Raw genomic sequence first — 20372 nt, 5'->3', positions numbered from 1 at the left:
GACATTGATGCACGGAAAGGTTCTTGCTGGTTTCTGCATCCCACAGGATTCTGTGGATTCCCCTTTGGACCTGAAAACTCCTGCAAGGATAAGAACCCCAAAGTAGGCCTGCAGATCAATTTGGTCCATCTCCTTCCACCTCTCTCCAAAAAAACACCTTCCTTCTAGATTACTGCAATCCAGAATAATTTTCTGGATGTAATCTGGGATGAAAAGCTCAAATGAAGACTTGATGTCCTGCACATGAGTAACTGTCAGCCGTGTTGGCCCTGGCTTATCACAGGAACAGCTCTGCAGGGTGGCTCATTTCTTGGGCAAGAAGACCATTCAATTTCACCAGTTATTGACATCCATATTTCTTCACTTGCTGTCTGGTGGGCTTGTTCTGGTCCTGGAGCTGGCTGCAGATGGGGTGCTCGTCTTCGTTTTGTTACTAAATGGTGCTCAACCTCATCCTCTTCTTCAAAGTCACTGTCAGACTCTAAATTTTCAGAAATGTGAAATATTCTGAAACCTCTTTGTCAACATCATCATCCGAAGCCACTCTCTCTTCCAAAATCAATTGGATGGCCCTCGCAGCAGATAATCTTTTGCCATCTTGATCAGTTGTGATAAAGAACCACACTGGCAAAGTCTTATTTATAGTATTATGCCCCTAATTTGCAGGTGGGACAGGGGATGAGAAAATTTGGATCCCTCAAGAAAGAGGGTAAAATGTGTGGAAATGTAAGAGCAGACGGTGTTGATAGTTGAATTTTCAACAATGTTGCAACTTTGTGCGGAGCAGGAGGGGAAGAAAACACCATCAGCAGCACCAGAAAGGAGGAAGACAGAGTGTGGGAACACAGGACCTACACTTTCAACACTTTTATTAGGCCTGGGTCCAGTGGACCCGAACACCTTGTATGTAATGTAAATGCGTGGGGGGAGGTACAGTATGAGGTCATTGAAAATTAGTTCGGATTCATGTTCTTCACAGAAAATAAGCCAAAGCCAATGAATTTCAGGTTGAAAAAATAATTAATTGTTTAATTTTTCTTTTGAGAAAAACTGAAAACGGGTCTCACAGACCCGAACACCATACAAGGGTTAAAAGAAGGTAAAGACTTCTATGCACTGGTCAAACCCATGGCTACAACTGTACTGGAATTTGGACATGGAAAGGGTGGCCACATGTTACCACTTACTGCTGTAGTATTAGTCATGGTGGTTCATCGATAGCCAGGTTGAGTTCCACCCTCAGCCATGAAAACAGTGACATTTACATTAGAAATTCACAACAACAACAAGAGACTAACAAAGCACAGCTGCTATAACATTGTGATTTACATTACATAACAGACTGACATTAGTCCCACGCTTGTTTGCACTAGTGATCCCTCCCCTTGCATTGCTATGATCTTCATAAGGCAAGATTAACCATAAAAACTCTAAGTACCAAAACATCAAAATTAAGCGCTGTACTTAAGCCAGTCCACTTAAGCCAATGCATTATTTGCAGTGAACTTTTCAACTATGGGGACAGTGTTGCTGTGTAAAAATAATGTATGTATTGTTTTCTTTATTTTAATCAGTGTCTTAGTTTTTGTGTCTTTACCACAACCCCAAAAAACTAAAAAACTACATCAAACCACCAGGACAAAATTGAGCACAGACCAAGATATTTTTGAATATTTATTCAAAATCAAGACAGTACAAAGACAGTACAAATATGTTACTTTGAAATACCAGGCAAGTGTTATTTATATGTAACATATATAGTTTTTCTAAACTTATTTACAATAGTAAGCTAAGATAGAATCAAGAACATCATATTTCTTGCAGTGATGACACTGTATTTGCCTACATTTGAAGGCATTTAAAAGTAACCTGGAAAGTAGCAGTGCAAAGACCCTACATTTTTGACACTACATTTAAATACCCATATGAATTAAGTGTCCAAGCAGCTTATATAAATAGTAATCTGAGCTTAAAAATTTCAAGCATATGACTGATTTTTATCAACAACATCCTTCAAGAGGAGTTAGACGGTCTAATTTTGACTTTGCTGTATTTACTGCATCATGATACAGCTGCGGTTTTGCCATGTTTACAGTGCTGTACAATTAAAATAGATCCACATCCACTTATATAAAAGCATTTTCTACAGTTACTCACTCAACAAAATAAAAGCAAGATGCTCTTACTGTGAAAACCTACAGTGGCACATTTTCATCATACAAAAGAGCAACTTCTCAGCTTTCAATTTCTTGTAATGCTTCTTAATGTTAAAATGATAATCCTCCTCAAGATGGCAGTGTGGTGAATTATCTAGTACTGTACTGCTGACTCAAGCTGTCTCCTGTTTTTATCTAAAGCAGGTCAACTGAGAATACACTGCAGCCCACTTCTATCTTGTCTTAAGACATAATTATGTAAACCACTCTCTTCTTTTGTTTGCTTGTAAATAACATAAAGGTAGGCTCACGTAACCTCATCATCACACAGAACTCGGATGAAGTGAGTTAAGAGCCATCAAAGAAGATATTTGTGCATTAAAGTTAATAATAACCTTGGTTGTTCTCGTGTATTTTCTGCTCAAGCTTCATTTTAAGCTCCGACACTAAAGCAGAGCTGATGTTTCCCTCCTTACGGCGGCTGGACTTAGCCTTCTTGGAGCCTTTGGATGCCAGTGCGCCGGATATTGTTGGGACTGCACGCAGCCTTTCATTGGGCCGCACGTTAGAGGGAGGTGGAGGCGGAAGACAGGGAGCAATGGGAGGTGGAGGCTTCAGCCGGGGGCTACCTGTCTCCTGCTGGAGGCTGCTCTCCGGGTTGGTTATGAGGAACTTTTCTCCAGGGTTGGTGAATTTGATAACAGGTATCTTGAAGGTCCAAGGCTGCTGGTCCCTGGGTCGCCTCTTAATGATGCGGCGTGCTGGCATGATCCTGTTGGACTTTGAGTTGCGCATGTACATAGCCGTAGAGATCAAGACAGTCCCTCCTACCAAAACACTAATGATAAAAGTGACCATGCCTAGAGCTTTTAAAGGATTGTCCCTACTTTTCATTAAAAAGGCTGCCATAGGCCCCTTGAGAGGAGTCTGTAAAAGAGCAAAAATAAAACAGTTTGAACCTGAATTCCAAGTATTTGTCAAAAGCATGCAAACATGAAATTGGATGCCAAAGCACTGACAGAGGAGGCCCAAACAACATGTCTATGAACACTCTAGCACTTTCACACTCGCACCCAGACATCCATCTTCTGCCCTACAATACAGGAAAGCTAGCAACTACATATGTCTCTAATGTTTAGGAATGCGTCTGGCAGTGCGATGCATTAGGATTTCTCTTTGACTGACGAGGGCTAAACAATAATAATGACCAGTTCATGGGACCAAAAAAGTTTGTGGAAGTAAAAATAGTAAATAATAAAAAAGACTTTTCTTTCAATGTACACCGGTACTCTTTTACAGACCTAACCCAGCCAGTAAACATTATTTTAATGTTCATGAATGAAAATGAAGGAGAGGCATTGGTTATTTCTCACTTGACTCTGCGGACCACTTTAATGTAGTTACTCTCAGGGTTGATTCGGGACTTTTTCACTGCGTTACAGTACAGGATGGTGGATATGCAGATTGTTAGTAAAACAAGGGACGTGAGAATGCTCAAAAAAATTCCAAAAACAGTCAGCGGACGCTTGCTGAGGCCCATGAAGTATGAAACAACTCGACCTTTTATCTGAAAAGCACGATACACAACACACAAACAGAACCAAAAACATCATGGAGAGTGAAATAATGGATTCAGGATGAAAACACAAAAAGTATTAGAAAAATATGGATCAATGCAAATGAGCAAAAACTTCAAAGGATAATGCTAATGTTTATATCAATATTTCAAAGATCAAAATGAGTGTGAATTTTTCCATCAACAAGTAAAATGTGTAGCCATGACCATATATACTCACTGGCCACATCATTAGTCACACCTTGCCAGCACTAGGTTGGCTTTGGCTCTTTTGCCTTCATAATTGTTGTAATAATCCAAAGCATACATTCAAAAAGGTGCTGGAAACATTCCTCAGAGCTAAGTATTGATTTGATAGCGTCACACAGTTACTGCTGATTTGTTGGTGTCAAATCCAAGATGCAAATCTTCTGCTCCACTATATCCCAAAGGTTCTCTATTGAATGACTGTGGAGGTCATGACCAAGAAACCAGTTTGAGATGATTTGAGGTTTGTGACATGGCACATTATCCTGCTGGAAACAGCCATCAGAAGATGGGTACATATTGGCCATAAAGGGATGGACATGCGCAGTAACATTACTCGGATAGGCTGTGGTGTTTAAACAATGCTCACTTGGTACTGAGGGACCCAAAGTATGCCAAAAAATTTCCCCACATGATTACACCACCATCACCACCACCAGCCTGAACTGCTGACAAGGCAGGATGGATTGATGCATTCATGTTGCCCATGCCAAATTCTGACCCACCATCTGGATGCTGCAGCAACAATTGTGACTCATCAGTTTAGGCAACATTTTTGAGTCTCCTCTTGTCTTATTTGGTGAGCCCAAATGATTGGCTGATTAAATATTTGTGTTAACCAGTAAATGAAAAAGTGTAACTAATGAAGTGGCCTTTGACTGTTCAGTGGATCAATCCCAGAATGGTTAAAACTGTTTTTTTGTCCAAATAATTTTTTATGATAAAACTTTGTTCTGAAAGGGAAAGCTACAAATTTAGAGTTAATTGGTTTTAAAACTCCGTAATAATTCATATTTAAAGCCACAAATTAGATTGCATTCAGAACCTGATAGTCCAGTTAGTATTAATGGATTTTTTTTCACTTCTTAGTAGGAAACTTTATTGTTAGTTCTGATCTTTAAATAAACTATAAGAAATTACCAGTGTTATCCTTTAAAGTAGATGAACTTAGTGAAATGTGACTAGCTGAAACAAGGACGCTGATTTAGCAGAAGCATATAGTAGCATGGCAACAGTCCCTATTGACTCATGTTAAAATGCACGTCTACAGCTCAGCTCTGGGACAGGAAGCACTGCAAGCATGCTCCGAGTCGGAACAAGTCTTACCGCCTCTGTGATATCGATGTTGACCACAGCTGTTGTGCTGAAGGACGGAGAGCCTCGGTCCCTGGCTTCGACCACCACAGACCACTTGCAGTCCTTCTGCTTGGTGATGTTCTGTACAATCTCCATAGACTTAATATAAGGCTTCAGCTTGATCTCGCCAGTGTCAGCATTGATGTCAAATGCATTGTCAGGATCTGCGGTCATGATGGAGTATTCAATGACGTTGTTTGGAGACTCCGCATCTTCATCCACGGCCTGTAAAAAGCATCATGCATCAATAGCGTTTAGTTAAAATGTAAACGAATAAATCTTTATTCTTAGGCTGTGATGTTTCTGTAAAATGCATTAGATTTGACATATTGCATGCAATATGTCGTTCTTTAACCTAGCTTTGGCACATATATGCATACATTTTAAGATGAGTCAATTTATCATCCGTATACTTGGCTATGGAATTGTTGTTTCCCTATTAATAATTTTAATTAGTCACACTGATTACTTTATAAGAAGTGTTTTAAACCAGGTATTAATGCAGAATATCCACTGCAGGCTTCAGATTTTCCTTAGATTTGAAATCAAATTTTATTTAATTTAGTTACACGTTTCTAGTTAATCCACACAACTGAATACATTTTAAACAGCTGTTTTTTGTAGTCTTTATCAGAAAGGCGCAAATAGTGTTTTTTGTATTTATAGCCATGGAATATTAACAAATTTAGAAAGCTCTACACACCAAAATCTTAGTCTTTTGATGCCAAATTATGCAATCATAACTTTTCTAGAACCAAAGCTCAATACATTGAATGTTTACTGTTATCTAAGCTCCCAAAACATTCAGTTTACAACAAAAAAGCTGAAACTTGGTGAAAGTAGAATCACAGATTAAGCTAAAAGAGACGAGATAGATCAATTTCAAAGCAAAATGTACCTCTATTTTGACAGGCGTGCCAATAATCATCGTCTTCTCCACGAGCACTTCATCAAATTCTGGCGCGTGGTCGTTCATGTCAGTGACTGTGACAAAGACTTCAGCCAAGCTGTACTTCCCCTCTGAATCTTCAGCCTTGACATAAAAGTTGTACTTTGACCTGACCTCTGCATCCAGGCTGGTCCAGGGCTGTGTGGTGATGAGGCCTGATGAAGCGTTAATGGAAAACCTGCAGTTCAGATCACACAGTGCATGAGTCACAACCACAGATGTCCATTTAGCTTCATCTCAACTAACCAGGCGTTTCTAATACAGGCATCGTAATTCACAGCTCAAGTGACAGATTTTCATTGCTCCCTGTGAATCTCTACATGACTCTATGGAAGCCCGTTTCCGCCACTAAAAAAAAAAAAAAAAGGATCCATAACTCAAAATTTCGAGTTATTTTCTCGAAATTTCGAGTTATTATCTCGAAATTTCGACATATTAACTCAAAATTTTGAGAAAAGCAACTCGAAATTTCGAGTTAGCGCTGCCAATCAGTAATCTACGTGAATGACGTCATTTCCATGTTACCCGGAAGCTGAAGCCCTCAGCTACAAATGCTACAGCTAAGCTACCGGTATTACATCCAGTCGTGAATGCACAGATTGCTGAGTGTTTTCAGCCTGGCTTCACAAATGATGAAATCCCTGTGTTATTAGCTGAATCACATGGTGTTACTATCAGCAAACATACTTTAATTTGTTGGGATCCGTTTTTGAGTGCGCGGTCCTGCGCCATATGCTTCCGGGTAACAAGAAAGCGACCTCATTCACGTATATTTTTGATTGGCAGAGCTAACTCGAAATTTTGAGAAAAGTAACTCGAAATTTCGAGTTATATTTCTCGAAATTTCGAGATAATAACTCGAAATTTCGAGAAAATAACTCGAAATTTCGAGTTATGGATACTAGCTTTTTTTTTTTTTTTTAGTGGCGGAAACGGGCTTCCATATAACTCACACTTTGCTATAAAAAACAACTTTACAGCCATCGTTGGACAGACGTGTTGTACTGTAAGGCTTCAGATGTTAATCCAGTTGATTTAAAAAACGTGTAGGAAAAACAAACTTGTACATTTTTGCTGCTTATGCTTATTTGTTTGGGTGAAAAATCCTGAACCCTGATTTGCAGGGAGAATATGTTTAATGAGTTGCTTCCTTAAAGACAGATCTCCAGCATATGAAATGCATATGTACATCTGTAGAGAAATATTGATTTACACAATAATTGCCAAGTTTTTTTTTTCAATTTTGTTCTTATTGTTATACACTGTTTGTGTTTTCTGAGGATCTGGAACCACAAAGCTTCTAACTATTTTGTCATTTCAAACATTGTGAATGTATATTTGAGATTTTCAGACTTTCCAGAGGTTGTTTTAAAGTGATCACTAATCAGGAGAGCTTGACTATACCCTGTAGGGCTTAATTTTTTTTACCACCTGTTATATTTCTCTAACCTAAAAACACATTCATAACAATTTCAGGGATACAATAAGGAATAAATACTTGCTCGTACACACAGCAGGTTTACTCATTTTAAAGCTTGCCAGGAGCTTTCTGAGTGCCTTCTAGTTCAACATTGGGCATGCAGCCATTTTATTCAGCAGACTTTTCTGTCTTGTTTTTCGCTGTGAAATTTCACAAGTTTTCTTGGAACTGATAACTTTCACACAATTAACTCAGGTTGCAGCCTGCAGACAGGCATAAATTCTCACTTTCCCTTCGCTGTATGTTGCCTTGCTTCTCAAAGCTGCCGTTTCTGTGGCTCCAGCTGTCACATTGCATATTAATTGGCTCTGCCTATGTGAGATGGGCCAGGCTCTCTATTTTTAACCTACCAATCCAATTAGGAGATTAGCCAGCATCTTACAGCCATTTTAGAGTGAGCTGTTTGTGCAGCAGAGGGGCCGATCAAACCAGTTTCCCGCTTACCTCTTTCATCAAAGACACAAAGATGACTCAAGACTAGTGTCCTGCTGGCACTAAACACCCTGAGCCTCTGAGCATTTTTGACTCATACTTTCAAAATAACTTTAGGCTGTGAAATGCATTTTGTGGAAATGCCAGAATTAAAGATCTGATCAGAATGAACCTAAATTGGCAGCAATGAAAGGTTTATACTCACAAATCAGATCCTGATCCATAAATCGTATATTTGACTTCACCCCAAGACCCGGAATCTGGATCGTTTGCCTACAGAGAAAAAAAGGAAGGCGATTATACACCTACATACTCCTACATACCACACATACATACTCATGCTTACACAACAAAATATTAAAAAATTACACTTTAAAAATTTTTAATTACTTATTTGGAAAATTACATCATAATAGTGTATAGATATGTAACTTAAATAAATATGATTACTTTAAGGTGACTGAAAATAATTTATTGTGTCATTTATTTTTACTAAAACCCCCTGTGGACAACTAGATAGAGTCTTAAGCTCATATACAGTGTGTTGCGAGGGGATGTTCAGCAAGCATCGGTCAACATGATTAACCTTGAAGCAAAATTAAGCTTTTTACTTCTCACTGCTTAACTTGGACACATTGCCTGGTTGCAGGGTTTCTACAGTATGATGACAAGCAAGGGACAAATGTGCCGATATATTTTTTAATAATCTCCCTCGATGAGGAGTAACATAGGACATATGCCAGATTGTGACATGGAGATAACAAATTTCATAACCAGGAGTAGCAAACTGAAGCAAGAGAGCGCTAAGCCTGTTTTTGTCTGGCACCAATCTGCTTTTATCTAATGAACTGTGCTGAGCAATATGCATTTAATAGAGGAAAGATGGATTATATAATCACTTTGATCAGGTTAAAGCTGAGTTTAACTGTGATTGACTCACTGTTACAGATGAAACACTGGAGCCTCCAGGAGAGTTCTCAGGGACCCTGGCGATGTAATACTCAGATGTGAATTTAGGGATGTTGTCATTTGTGTCCAGCAGGTTGATCACTATGTCCGCTGTTGCGCTGAACCGTTCGGGAGTGTCAATCTCCACTGCCAGGAGCTGCAGGAAGACACACTCAGAGTGATTAAATTAGTGCTGAAAGCTTTAGTCAACTCATAATTTTTTCAGGCAATTTTTGTTTTTTGTTTTGTGCATTTTATGTTCAATATAGGTATTTGTTGTGCCTGAAAATGAACAAATAAATGAATGAATGAATGAATAATCAATGAGTTCATGGATATACAGATATCTAAAGCCACACTGGCTACTCTGTGAAACTGTAAACCAAGCAAAGAAAATATTTTCAGATTTGATTTATGATTTTTAAAATTAATGTCACTGCAGTCAGTGAAATAAATCAGAGACTTGCTAGGGCGCTCATGTTGTTATTGCTTATCTACAGTCATATTGATAGATGGATTTCTAGCCTGGGTCCTTTACAAAGCACAAATGATTGGAGTAAATTATCTTTGTGGCAGTTTACAAAAGGTGAGCTATGTATTTATGTTGCAACATTCACAAAGTATTAGTATACAGGCAAAGCTTAAGTTAATGAAAATGCAGTTAATTCATGGGCTAAAGCCATTAATCAAAATCAGATTTCCTAGTAACCAAAAGAGATTACCCACCCAGTAAAATAACTAACAGGATTATTTCTTCGACACTTGTTAATAATAACGTATTGTAATGTTGTAATATTGCCCATACGGCGCCTCACCTTAAAAGAGAGAGTTGGCCCCTTTTCATAGTCGATGCCGGATGTGTCTTCCACAATGATGGTCACCTGTGCTTCATTCAGGACTGTCTGGGGAACCACACGAAGCACTCGGCTCGGCCCAACTAGCCTCAGTTTAAATTTGGCATTTGCTCCCTAAAAATGTCAGCACAATACAGAAATCCATTACATAAACTCACTGGTTCTTTTAGAACGCTTTTCTACTCTACCTAAGCACTAAAAGCGCTTTATACAACATGTCTTATTCACCCATTCACACAAACACTTTTTTATGCTTAAGTGCTTTCTGACATACATTCATACACACTCACACGCCATTAGATGCAACTTGGGGTTTGCAGTTAGCCCAAGGATTTCGCATGCAGACTGGAGCAACCACCAACTTATTATTAACATTATAACATAACTTGTGCTACCTCCTGAGCTGTTGCCACCACATAAATAAGAGTATAAGAGTGTCATGTAATGCTACATGAGCTATTATAAACAGGTAGAGGAGACTAACCATGGTGACATAGTGAGTGACATTTTTACTTTCAATACTTTTGCTGGATATTTGCAACTTTGGGGCGGCATTATTGCACAACACGTTTGTTTTCACATATTTAGTTAACTTTGTACGTAATTTCTTTAAATGGATCTGTCAACTGGCTAATATTCTTTAAATTTTAATATTATTGCACCACCTTTGATCACAGTTATTGATTAGTAATAGCACACTGCTGCATGTCCAAGGAATGAATCAGATATTTGCAATTTGGGAATTCATGTACCTGATCAGAGTCGTTGACTGTGATCTTGAAGCCACGGAGGATCTCCCCTGCAGGTGGATGCTCATACATGGTGACTTCAAATTTGTTCTGTGGCCCATTTTCTCCATAAAAGGTTGGGGGATGGTTGTTGAGATCAACCACACGGACAGTCACTGTGGTAACATCATAGTCCTGGAGCTCATTGTTTGGGCCTATCTCAGATGCCTTCAGTTTAAAAAATACACAAGTAAATAAAATTATAGTCAATGAGAGTAAGAAGCACCGGTGAAAAAAGGTTTTCATGGGACTCTATGCAGTCCTGTTAAAAACTATTCCAGAAGCAGAAGAAGAAGCAGCAAGATGATTCTAATCAAATGCATTTATTTAACCGATCATCAGCGAGACCACCTCTGTACGATAACAAGTTTTGGAATTTTGCTGGTCTGGAGCATTCAGGTGTATGTTAACACAATGTAGCAACTTTCCTAGGAGTGGACATCCCAGAAAATACGCCCCAAGGCCGGGCAAAACCTGACAAACATGTTTTAGAAGGTTTGCCAGAGGAAAGTCTCTTCTGTCTAAAAAGAATATAGCAGAACAGCTTAGGTTCGCAAAGTTGTGTCTGAAGAAACTCCAAGACTTCTGGAACAATGTCCCTTGGCTAGACAAGATCAAAGTGAATGTTTGGCCTTAATCCACAGCACTACATCTGGTGAAAATCAAACACAGCATATCATCACAAACACCTCATACTGTGAAACACGGTGGTGGAGGGGTCATGATTTGGACTTGTTTTGCAGCCACAGGACTGGGACACCTTGCAATTATTGAGTCAACCATGAACTCCTTTCTATACTTTCTAGAGTCAAATGTGAGCCCAGCTGCCTGACAGACAAAGCTTGGCCAAACTTGGGTCATGGACCACGATGATGATTCTAAGCACAGCAATAAATCTACAACAGAATGGCTGAAAAGGTAAAGAATCAAGGTGCTGTAATGGCCCACTCAAAGGCCAGACCTAAAACTGATTAAGATACTTTGATTGGCACTTAAGAGAGCTGTGCATAAACAAATACCTGCAAACCTCAATGAACTGAAGCAATATTGTAAAGAGTGGACCAAACTTTATCCACAACCATGTGAGAGACTAATAAAGTCGTACAAAGAAAAAAATCTATCCGTTCAACTTATGGCTGCTGAAGGTGGTTTCAAAAGCTACTGCGGTGAAAAGTTTCTTTTAAAAATGAAGATAAGTAGAAAATAACTTGTTACCTTGACTTTGATTTCATACAGCTCATTTTTCAGCAAAGATGGAAAAGTTGTCAGGGTGATGCAACCACTTGTGCTATTTATGTCGAACACACCATCACTACCTGAAAGGTGTTGATAGAAGTTTTGTTTGAAATCTGATCATAATCTAAAAGAAGACACAGTAACACACTTTTGCCTTACAAACAAGCAACTAAATCTTGCACTTTTCTCTTTTTGCTATTGTTCTTACCATTAATAATGGAATAATGTATCGGGTTAGGATTGCCTTGGTCACCATCTTTAGCGTACACTGTGTATATTTCAGAGCCCTAGAAGTAAAAAAGTACATCAACACAATGGAGACAAAAGCAATAACTGAAATCAAATTTAATTCAGTGAATGCGACAAGAACTTACAGGAACAGAGACCTCATAGATGTATCCAAAATATGGTGTTCCTACAAAGTATGGAGGCATGTCTTGGGAATCAATAACATTAATTGTTACTGTGGCTGTGGAAGTCAACACCTGATGCTTCCCCTTGTACTTTCCACCTCCATCCTGTGACAACAACAAGGTAAAAGCAAAGTTACCACATGGCATAATTAGCTAACCCTTTATATTTAATCAAAGACATGGTTAAGTTTATTTTACATTTGGCCATGTTGGGATTATGGGATCTCTGCTACATGTTATCTGTCACAACAGCTTGAAGCCAGCTCACAAAAAACACTAAAAATTTAGTTTAACCAAAAATATACATTTTTTTAGTATTCTAACCTAAATGCTATGTTACTTGCACTTTAAAGAGATGTCTTGCTTGAAAAAGTTAAGAGTTTGTTTTTTCTTAACTTGCTAAAAATCACAAACTGCAGAAAGAACATGCATAAGATTTTAGATACATGTTCATGGTTTAGTATAATTTTAGAAGCAATTATTGTCTGATTTGCCACTTTAGTTCAGTGCATTGAGCTTGTGACCACGTGCCATACAACTGAGATCTGCTGGCCCGGGTTCGAGTTCAACCCAAGGTCCTTTGTTGCATGTCTTCCCCTCTTTCTCTGCCTCTGTTCTCCTGTCCTATCTTCACTGTGTCTATCGACTAAAGTTGAAAAAGGCCAAAAAAACCTAGGAAAAACTTGCACCTTAATAAAAATCAAAAGTTAGGCAATGAAATTCATTTTTAATTGGGAACACTATAATATAATATTTTTTATACATCATAGCTTTACCTTTTTAATAACTGGATTATCTACTAAATGTTACACAGCCAGGTATTTAAGTAGCCAGAGCCGAGGCTACAAAAAATAAACTAGCTCTCACCACCAACTATTATTCACAGTGATAAATTATACTTATTTTTGGGAGCAGGACTTTCAGTGCGTCAGCAGACCAGCAACTTAAAATCTCACCACTTCCCAACAGATTTTTTTTTTAGCTCCCTGTTCCCCTTTTTCACTCTTTGCTTTTCTCTCACCCAAATCAGTGAAGGTAAAACAACTTTTACTCTGAATCTAGTTCTGCAGCAGGTTTTTTTTTTCATATTAAAAGGAAGTTTTCCTCTCAGTCACTGCAATGGGTTGCTCATAGAACATAATTATGTTATGTGTGTATTTAGTATAATGTTGTTTTTGTTTTTGTTGTTGTTGTTGTTGTTTTGTTGTTGTTGTTTTTTTACAATATGCAGGATTTGGTTCTATATGAACAAATTGTATCAGAAGGAATGTTATTGATAAACTCCAATAACTAATTTTTAGATTTTATGTAATTTTCTACTTAGAATTAAATAATTTTAAACTGCAATTTCATTTATCTTTTTTAAACCCCATGATTGATGCAATTGCATGTCAAAAATACATGACTTTAAAGTTGAAAATCCTTTACATTTGAGGACAGAAATACCTGCAAACTAAGCTACTTACTGTGTTTACATGTATTAAGACCATTTGATTAAGCAAATAAAGACACAACCCAAATGTAAAAGTGTCACAGTGACCTCTCACCTTTGCAACTACTGTCACAAAATGCGTTGGTGTGGTCTCAAAGTCCAAAGTCTCACCAGGTTTAACTCTGAGGATCCCACTGTGTCCATCAATGGTGAACTTGGTGAATGGGGAGGTCTGGTAATATAACAGTCACAGTTAATAAAGATAGTAGGAGTGCTTTATTTCGACTTAAATTTAGCAATGAAAACCAATAAAGCTAATTCTGATATGGTACCGATCAATTTTAGCCTGGCTCATTTTAACCTTGGCATTTCAGGGTAGCTTTGTCTCACAATTGACACATGGAGACTAACAACCACTGTGCTGTCAGCTGTTGGCCCAGACCAAACCTAAGCCCCTATTAAGCTTTCAATGCCATGCTCAAATGTAATTGAAATTTAATCCACTAAAGTAACACGATTTCCAGACTGCTCTATGGTATGAGATTAATCTTTCCCTGCATCACTGTCCCATCACTCATATGCCCTTTTCCTCCCTCCATCACGCGCAATGCTCGTGATGTCAGGTCGACCTCTGGTTATCCCTGAGTGTTAGGGTCATACAACGCTAGTTAAAAGTGTTGCTATTTGCTTATTTTGCATTGCAGTCTTGGTAATAAAAAATGTAATTGATTTTTAAATGGATTGCAAAGCAGAAATTGAATCAAACCATAGAAGAGCTTAAAAAAAAAACCTAGAACAAACAGAAAAATTAAGATATGAAAAAAATGAAATGCTAAAATTATGAAAAAAACCCAACTTGTTAACAGTTTTAAATACATTTTGGGCTCTAAGAGGATAAAGGTGTTGGCAGACTTCAGGGAGTATTCCAGGATGTGAGAGTTAAGAGAGCTGAAGATGTAAAGAGGTGTAAAGCTATAAAGAGCCCTCTCTGTGATTAGTACTCTCTTACAATCAACTCAGTATTCATCTGGACGCCATGTGCAACGCGGCTAAAAAAAGCTTTAACTTTAGCCTAGGTTACACTGGGTCACTTTTCAGCGCACGTGCTGCCGTAGAAGCCTAGCTGCTATATTTTGGAGAGTGCTTTTTTCTGACTGATGGCTCAGTAAACATAGATGCAGTAGCCAGAATTAATCAAGTATGATATTTGGATCTTTGTGCATTATATAGTTTCTAATTTGTGATATGTGGCTGGCATTTTTCACCTGAGTTTAAACAAAACTTCTTAAAATTCACAACAGCTTCTTTAACGTGCCTGAATTTTACTGGTGACTTTGTGCATCTTTACTTCAATTCAACTTCAAAAATATTTGCAATTTGGGAGTTACTACTCAAGTTGTTTTGAAGTTGCCATGGTAACAAAAGCACATTACAGTGAGGCTGTGAAGTTACCTGTAGATAATAGGAAACACTTCCTCCTGAGCCCATATCTTTATCCACTGCTTGGACTCTGTAGATGCTACTTCCTGGAGCAGTGTCCTGGGAAAGGAGCAAAAAGGTCAATAATTTTCAAACATTATTGAATTTTGATTATTTAATTAGTTTGACACTTTTATTACATTCAGGAAAAAACACTTTAGAATGCATGCATGTAACTGTATAGTTATTTTATATAATATACCTCTGGAATATCAATAATAAAAGGCAAATTTAGAAATTCAGGTGGCTCGTCATTGGTATCCGTGACAAAGACTCTCACTGTCTCAACAACCTGAAACACATGTGAAAAGCAATTACAAATTTCCAAAACAGCTGCTTTTGCTACAGCTTATTAAAAAAATGACATTGTTTGCAGAGAAATAATCTAAATAGCGATCAGAGAAAATGTCATGATGCACAGTTAAATAGATTTTACAGGCTGTCATGGCACTTTTTTGAAGTACTATTTAATCCTAATATTTATGATAGAGTTTCCAGTTAAATTGCAGTATTAAAATGTGACTGTAAACTGAATTGCACTGTAGCTTATAGAGCTTACTTTATTACGGCCATCCGTTATGCTCACGTGCACTGAGATTTCATCTTGTTTCTATGAAAAATAAAGATGTCACATCACTTTGAGCCAAAGTGGGGGTTTTGTTTGTGTGTTTCCAAACCAGGAGTCTTTATTAAAATGCTTACCTCTCTGTCGAGCTCCTGAATTAGAGTCACATTTCCTGACTTTGGGTCCACTCTAAAATATTCTGTAGAGCCCTTTTCAAAAGCAAGACCATATCGTACTGGATCTTCCTCCGGATCTGTGCCATTCAAGACATATATCTGTGTTCCTATGAGAAAAGAACACATACAGGGACAAAACCTTTGAAATGGGGCAGAAACGTGACATGTCTATATGCAGCACTAGTGTAAAAGGCACGTTTGACAGGTTAGGTCAGATGAGCCTCTACCCATAATGTTTTCTTCCCGTAAGACTGTGATGTACGTCACAATCCAAAAGATCTTATAGCGATTAGCTGGAGCCTTAGCACCATGTGAGATCATTTCATACAACACTTAGGCACTTAAAACACACATCTCAAACTACACTAAATGTAAAAACATGCTCAAATTATACCAAACTTAAAAATATTAAATTATAACAATAATAATTTTTTTAAAAAATGTAATTTTACGGGAGCCTTACCAACGGGTGTATCCTCAGAGATGCTGAACAAGGCCATATTTCCATTTGTACTGCTGGGACCATTATCGTAAAAATATGGAGCATAGTCTGATTGCCCTTTGTGATAAAAAAAAAATAAGAAAGAAAAAGACGATTCACATTATTTGAGCAGAAGAGAGATATAAAAGAAAAACAATGACCTAATCTAAAAGGAAGCTGCTCCACACACTGTACAAACCCCACAAATGTCTCTCACCACATCAAATAATTTTTCTCCTTAATTATTATTTTACAGTGAGAAGAGTTGCACTCACTTGCTAACAAGGGCAGGAATTGAAAGCAGGGAGGAGAAAAGAGTTAAATTAGAAATAATAAGGCTGTAGTATTAAGACCCAGACAAAAACGGCATTGCATGTTGAAATTTATGAAGTACAAGCAACATGAAAGTCCACACTAAGACAGACATGCCCTCTCTGTGTTAGAGGATTAACCAGATAAGTGCGAGGCAAGAAGTCTTAACCACACACAACAAAGACAGTAAAAGAAAAGCAGAGCCTTACCCGAGGTGAAGTGAAGCATAAGGAGAAACAGTAAAGCATGCGTTTTCTTTTCTTTCTTCATCCTGGTGGGGAGGTAAGGCTTGGCTGGCTCATGTGGAAGGCTTGGTGGAGGGAAAGCGAGCAGTGAGTGTCGTGCCCTTCTTGAAGCGTCTCAGCAGGCTCAGAAGTAGGAAGAGGCTGGGACAGCGTCTCAGGCACTAATCCAGTGACGCATCCCTTCTCTCTGCACACATCTTCTACCACATTGCTCTCACTCCAAATTCTCCTGGATCATTGAGAGACGAGAGTTCAAGTTTCACACAATATGGTGTGATCATCGCACCTCGCCACACATATGACAGGCGCACACATGAGGCACAGAATCCATGTTTAGTCTGGAAACATTGATAGGAAATGTTTGCAGCTCAGATTTTTGTTTGGTTGTTATTATCAGCGGTTTGTTTTGTCATGTTTTTTTGTGCTGAGACGGGCCACCTGGCAGGTCACTAGGTTTCCTGGGGAAAGTAGACTGCAAGATCTAAAGAAAGCTTATTGGCTGTAAGTGCATGAGTGCAGCTAAGGCTAGTGTTGGTAAATGAGCAGGCAAGGTTGGCAACAGCGGGCAGTTTAGGCCACCTTGGCTATATGTGACTAATGGGCTTGTTAAAACCCTATAAATAAAAAGGAGAGAAGCCAATCACACCATGTGGGCGAACAAAAAACAAAAACAAGAACAAATAAAAAGTAAAATAAATAATACAAAATTTAAACTGTAATATGTCCTTCCGGTATGAATTACCAGCAGACAAATCAGGCGAAAGACAAAGCATAATGCTCGATTAAGAAGAGCTGATTTTATGAAAGAAAAAAAAATTGACACTCTGAAGAGCAGAGTGGAAAAATCAAGTATGACGTTTTGAGCTTGCAACCTTGACAACAGTTAAAGAGAGAGTTTTGCACCATTTCATGTCATGTGACTGCACGTTTGCCTGTCATTTGAGCTACCGTGTTAACTGTATTCCAAGGTGTAGAGTGTGCACTTCCTGTATTCACAGGTATAAAAATAGTCCCTGGCTGAACATTTTCATTTAAGGCAGAAAAATGTTAGAGCACAAGCATAGAAACTCAGCATTATTAATTAGATCTCCTACATTCACAATAATAGATGTACAGTGGCATTATATAATTTTTTTAATTATATTTTTCTATTTTAACATTTTGATTAAAGAGCTTGAGGTGGATTAACCAGTAGAAAAACATAAAAAATTATTCTGATAAGTACCACTGTCAAATACCAAAATAATATAATATGAAAGAAAAGATCAATATGCATATGCCCTATACTGCATTATATTACTGGATCATTATTATTTATAATGAATTAGTTTGTCATTCTAATGTAGCTGAATATGATTTTATTTACTCATTTTGTGCATAGCTTATAATAATACTAATAATACAGCATAGAGGCCTTTTATTAAATAAATGGTAGAATAATTAGTAAATAAAGCTTTAAAATAAATTCGATGGAGTTAAAAATGTGAATCAAACATTCAAACAACTAACATTAAATAAAAGCACTTAAAAATGTCAGTAACTTCGGTAACTTCTGTTAAAGCTGTAACTTCTGTTAAGTAAGTTATCTATCTTATCCGGTGGTGCTGAGTATTGAACAATTCACAGTAGTCTTGTCCAGTGGCTTTTGCAGAGGAGATAACTGGGGAGGGGCTATACCACCCCATGCCACACCCCTGGACATAGCCCCTGCTTAGAGAGCAATAGACCTAACAGATGCCATCCTTAGAGTCATGCTGCTTGCTTGAACAATCATGTTTTTTAAAAACAAAACACTGACAACAGAATAAAAATAGCACTGATGACGCATCAGTTTCTACCGTGTCACGGGTTGAAGTGACAAAACGTCCAGCACAGATTACTGTCATCTGAACTTTTAATCACAAACTGCTTCATGCCTATTTTATGCAGCAACAGCCTTGGAACTCTACCAAATATTGGTCATCAATCTGAAAATGACTGGCAGTCACATATCCCCAGTAATGGCAGGTTTCTGCAAACTGGAGCTTTGTGCAGGCTCATCCATTATTGCCCTCTTTATCCCTCCCATCTGTGGGATTTTTCAATACGCAGTATATATGAATCATACGTGTCCTAAACGTGAACATTATGTGAGATTTAAAACCATGCCTGACAGCTGCGTGCGCCACGTGCATGTGCTTTAATGAAACACCTGCATATTTACAGATGTTAGCATCTGTTGCAAGTGCCCTGGTTTGAAGGTTTAATTTTAGATGAACAGCCAGATGGTACACAAGAGGATTACTACACTAAGCCTTTGTCATCTGCTGCAACACGCTGACTGTTTATAGGGAAATACAAGGTGGACTCCCGCTGGTCTCAGTCTGGTCTGAAGTGGGGAGAGCTAAATAAACATAAAAATATTTAAGTTTGAGGTTATTTAGTTGCAATTTTTTTAGACCACAGTTTACACCAATTAAATTTACAAGGTGCCCTAAGCTTGTTTTACAGGTCACTGAACTTTATCGCTCTGACTTACTGGCCAGAGCAGATATTTTTACTGCACCGTCGACACGGCACGTAAGCACAGGTGTTACTAAGAATAGCAGCATTTCATTGTGTACGAGTGCACCTGTGGGCTGTAACAGTAACAGAAACTTCTAGAAAGAATTCAACCACGGTTCTACTATTTATCCCAGTGTTTCTGTAAAATGTAAAACTGAATATCTGATTTTCATTGCACTGGATCCCAAAATTTGCTTTGCTATCTAATAACTTTAGTCAAGTGACAGAACATGTATTTTGGAACCTTAAATAGAAACTATAATCCTACTTAAGAAGAGCAAGTTTTAGAATGGTCTAATCTTAAGGGCTGCAAAATTTGAAACAGTCACACAGCAAAAGATCTATCTGTGCATGTTCATGACTCTCTCCCCCCATATTTTTCATAGCCGCATGAATTTGCATGCTGTCCAAAGGAGGGACATGTCACTGTGACAACCAAGAAACCACAGCTGTAGAAAAACTGTTGTATTTTAACCCAAACTGATCTTTTTCTAAACCTAAATGAGTAGCTTTTAATTCCAAAACTCCACAAAGCCATTTCCCAACACTAACCAAGTTCTTTGTTAATGTTTAAACTGAACCGAGTTGTTTTCAGTGCCCCAACTAACATATTTGGAATAAATAAATATAAAATACAATGAATGTTTGAAATATGGAACATGCCATGAAATTCATGTTCTGAATGAGCAATCAACAGATTAGAGGTCATGACAATTTTACAAACTGCCATGACAGTGTGTACAGCAACGGAAGTAGAAGCACTCCTGTAGAATGTCCTTTTTCAGTATCATACCCTGAAATATAAACCACATATCCATTAATCGATCATAATTAACTCGTAATTACTTGATCAAAACAGTTTATTAATATGCATTATTATAATGCATATACAGCACAAGTATAGTTATTTGACTGTGGGCAGT

General features: G+C 38.0%; 1 protein-coding gene across 1 annotated transcript; it reads right to left on the bottom strand.

Moving 5' to 3' along the window:
* Positions 1-1792: 1792 nt before the first annotated feature.
* On the bottom strand, positions 1793-17545 carry LOC146663752 (cadherin-related family member 1a). Its single transcript, XM_085415309.1, has 17 exons — positions 16870-17545; positions 16331-16426; positions 15829-15974; positions 15686-15736; positions 15329-15418; positions 15100-15186; positions 13763-13879; positions 12177-12320; positions 12011-12089; positions 11782-11882; positions 10531-10734; positions 9740-9892; positions 8917-9081; positions 8182-8249; positions 6014-6242; positions 5086-5340; positions 1793-3083 (listed from the first exon to the last, which is right to left on the bottom strand). The coding sequence occupies exons 1-17, from the start codon at positions 16928-16930 to the stop codon at positions 2541-2543; spliced, it is 2589 nt and encodes an 862-aa protein (XP_085271435.1). The 5' UTR covers positions 16931-17545; the 3' UTR covers positions 1793-2540.
* Between the last annotated feature and the right edge of the window lie 2827 nt (positions 17546-20372).

This window comes from Rhamphochromis longiceps, linkage group LG8 (genome assembly GCF_057381845.1).
Source record: "Rhamphochromis longiceps isolate RC_006_pf linkage group LG8, R_longiceps_female_GT1.1, whole genome shotgun sequence".
NCBI classification, from domain to species: domain Eukaryota; kingdom Metazoa; phylum Chordata; class Actinopteri; order Cichliformes; family Cichlidae; genus Rhamphochromis; species Rhamphochromis longiceps.
The sequence above is the reverse complement of the archived record's forward strand: the minus strand, read 5'-3'. Positions and strand labels throughout refer to the sequence as shown.

Excerpts from the sequence above, each read along its gene's own strand:
- LOC146663752 (XM_085415309.1), bottom strand. The coding sequence starts at position 16,930 with ATGAAGAAAGAAAAGAAAACGCATGCTTTACTGTTTCTCCTTATGCTT. Across the intron at positions 11,883-12,010 it reads ACATTATTCCATTATTAATG|GTAGTGATGGTGTGTTCGAC; the intron begins GTAAGAACAATA and ends AACACCTTTCAG. Across the intron at positions 5,341-6,013 it reads GCACGCCTGTCAAAATAGAG|GCCGTGGATGAAGATGCGGA; the intron begins GTACATTTTGCT and ends TGCTTTTTACAG.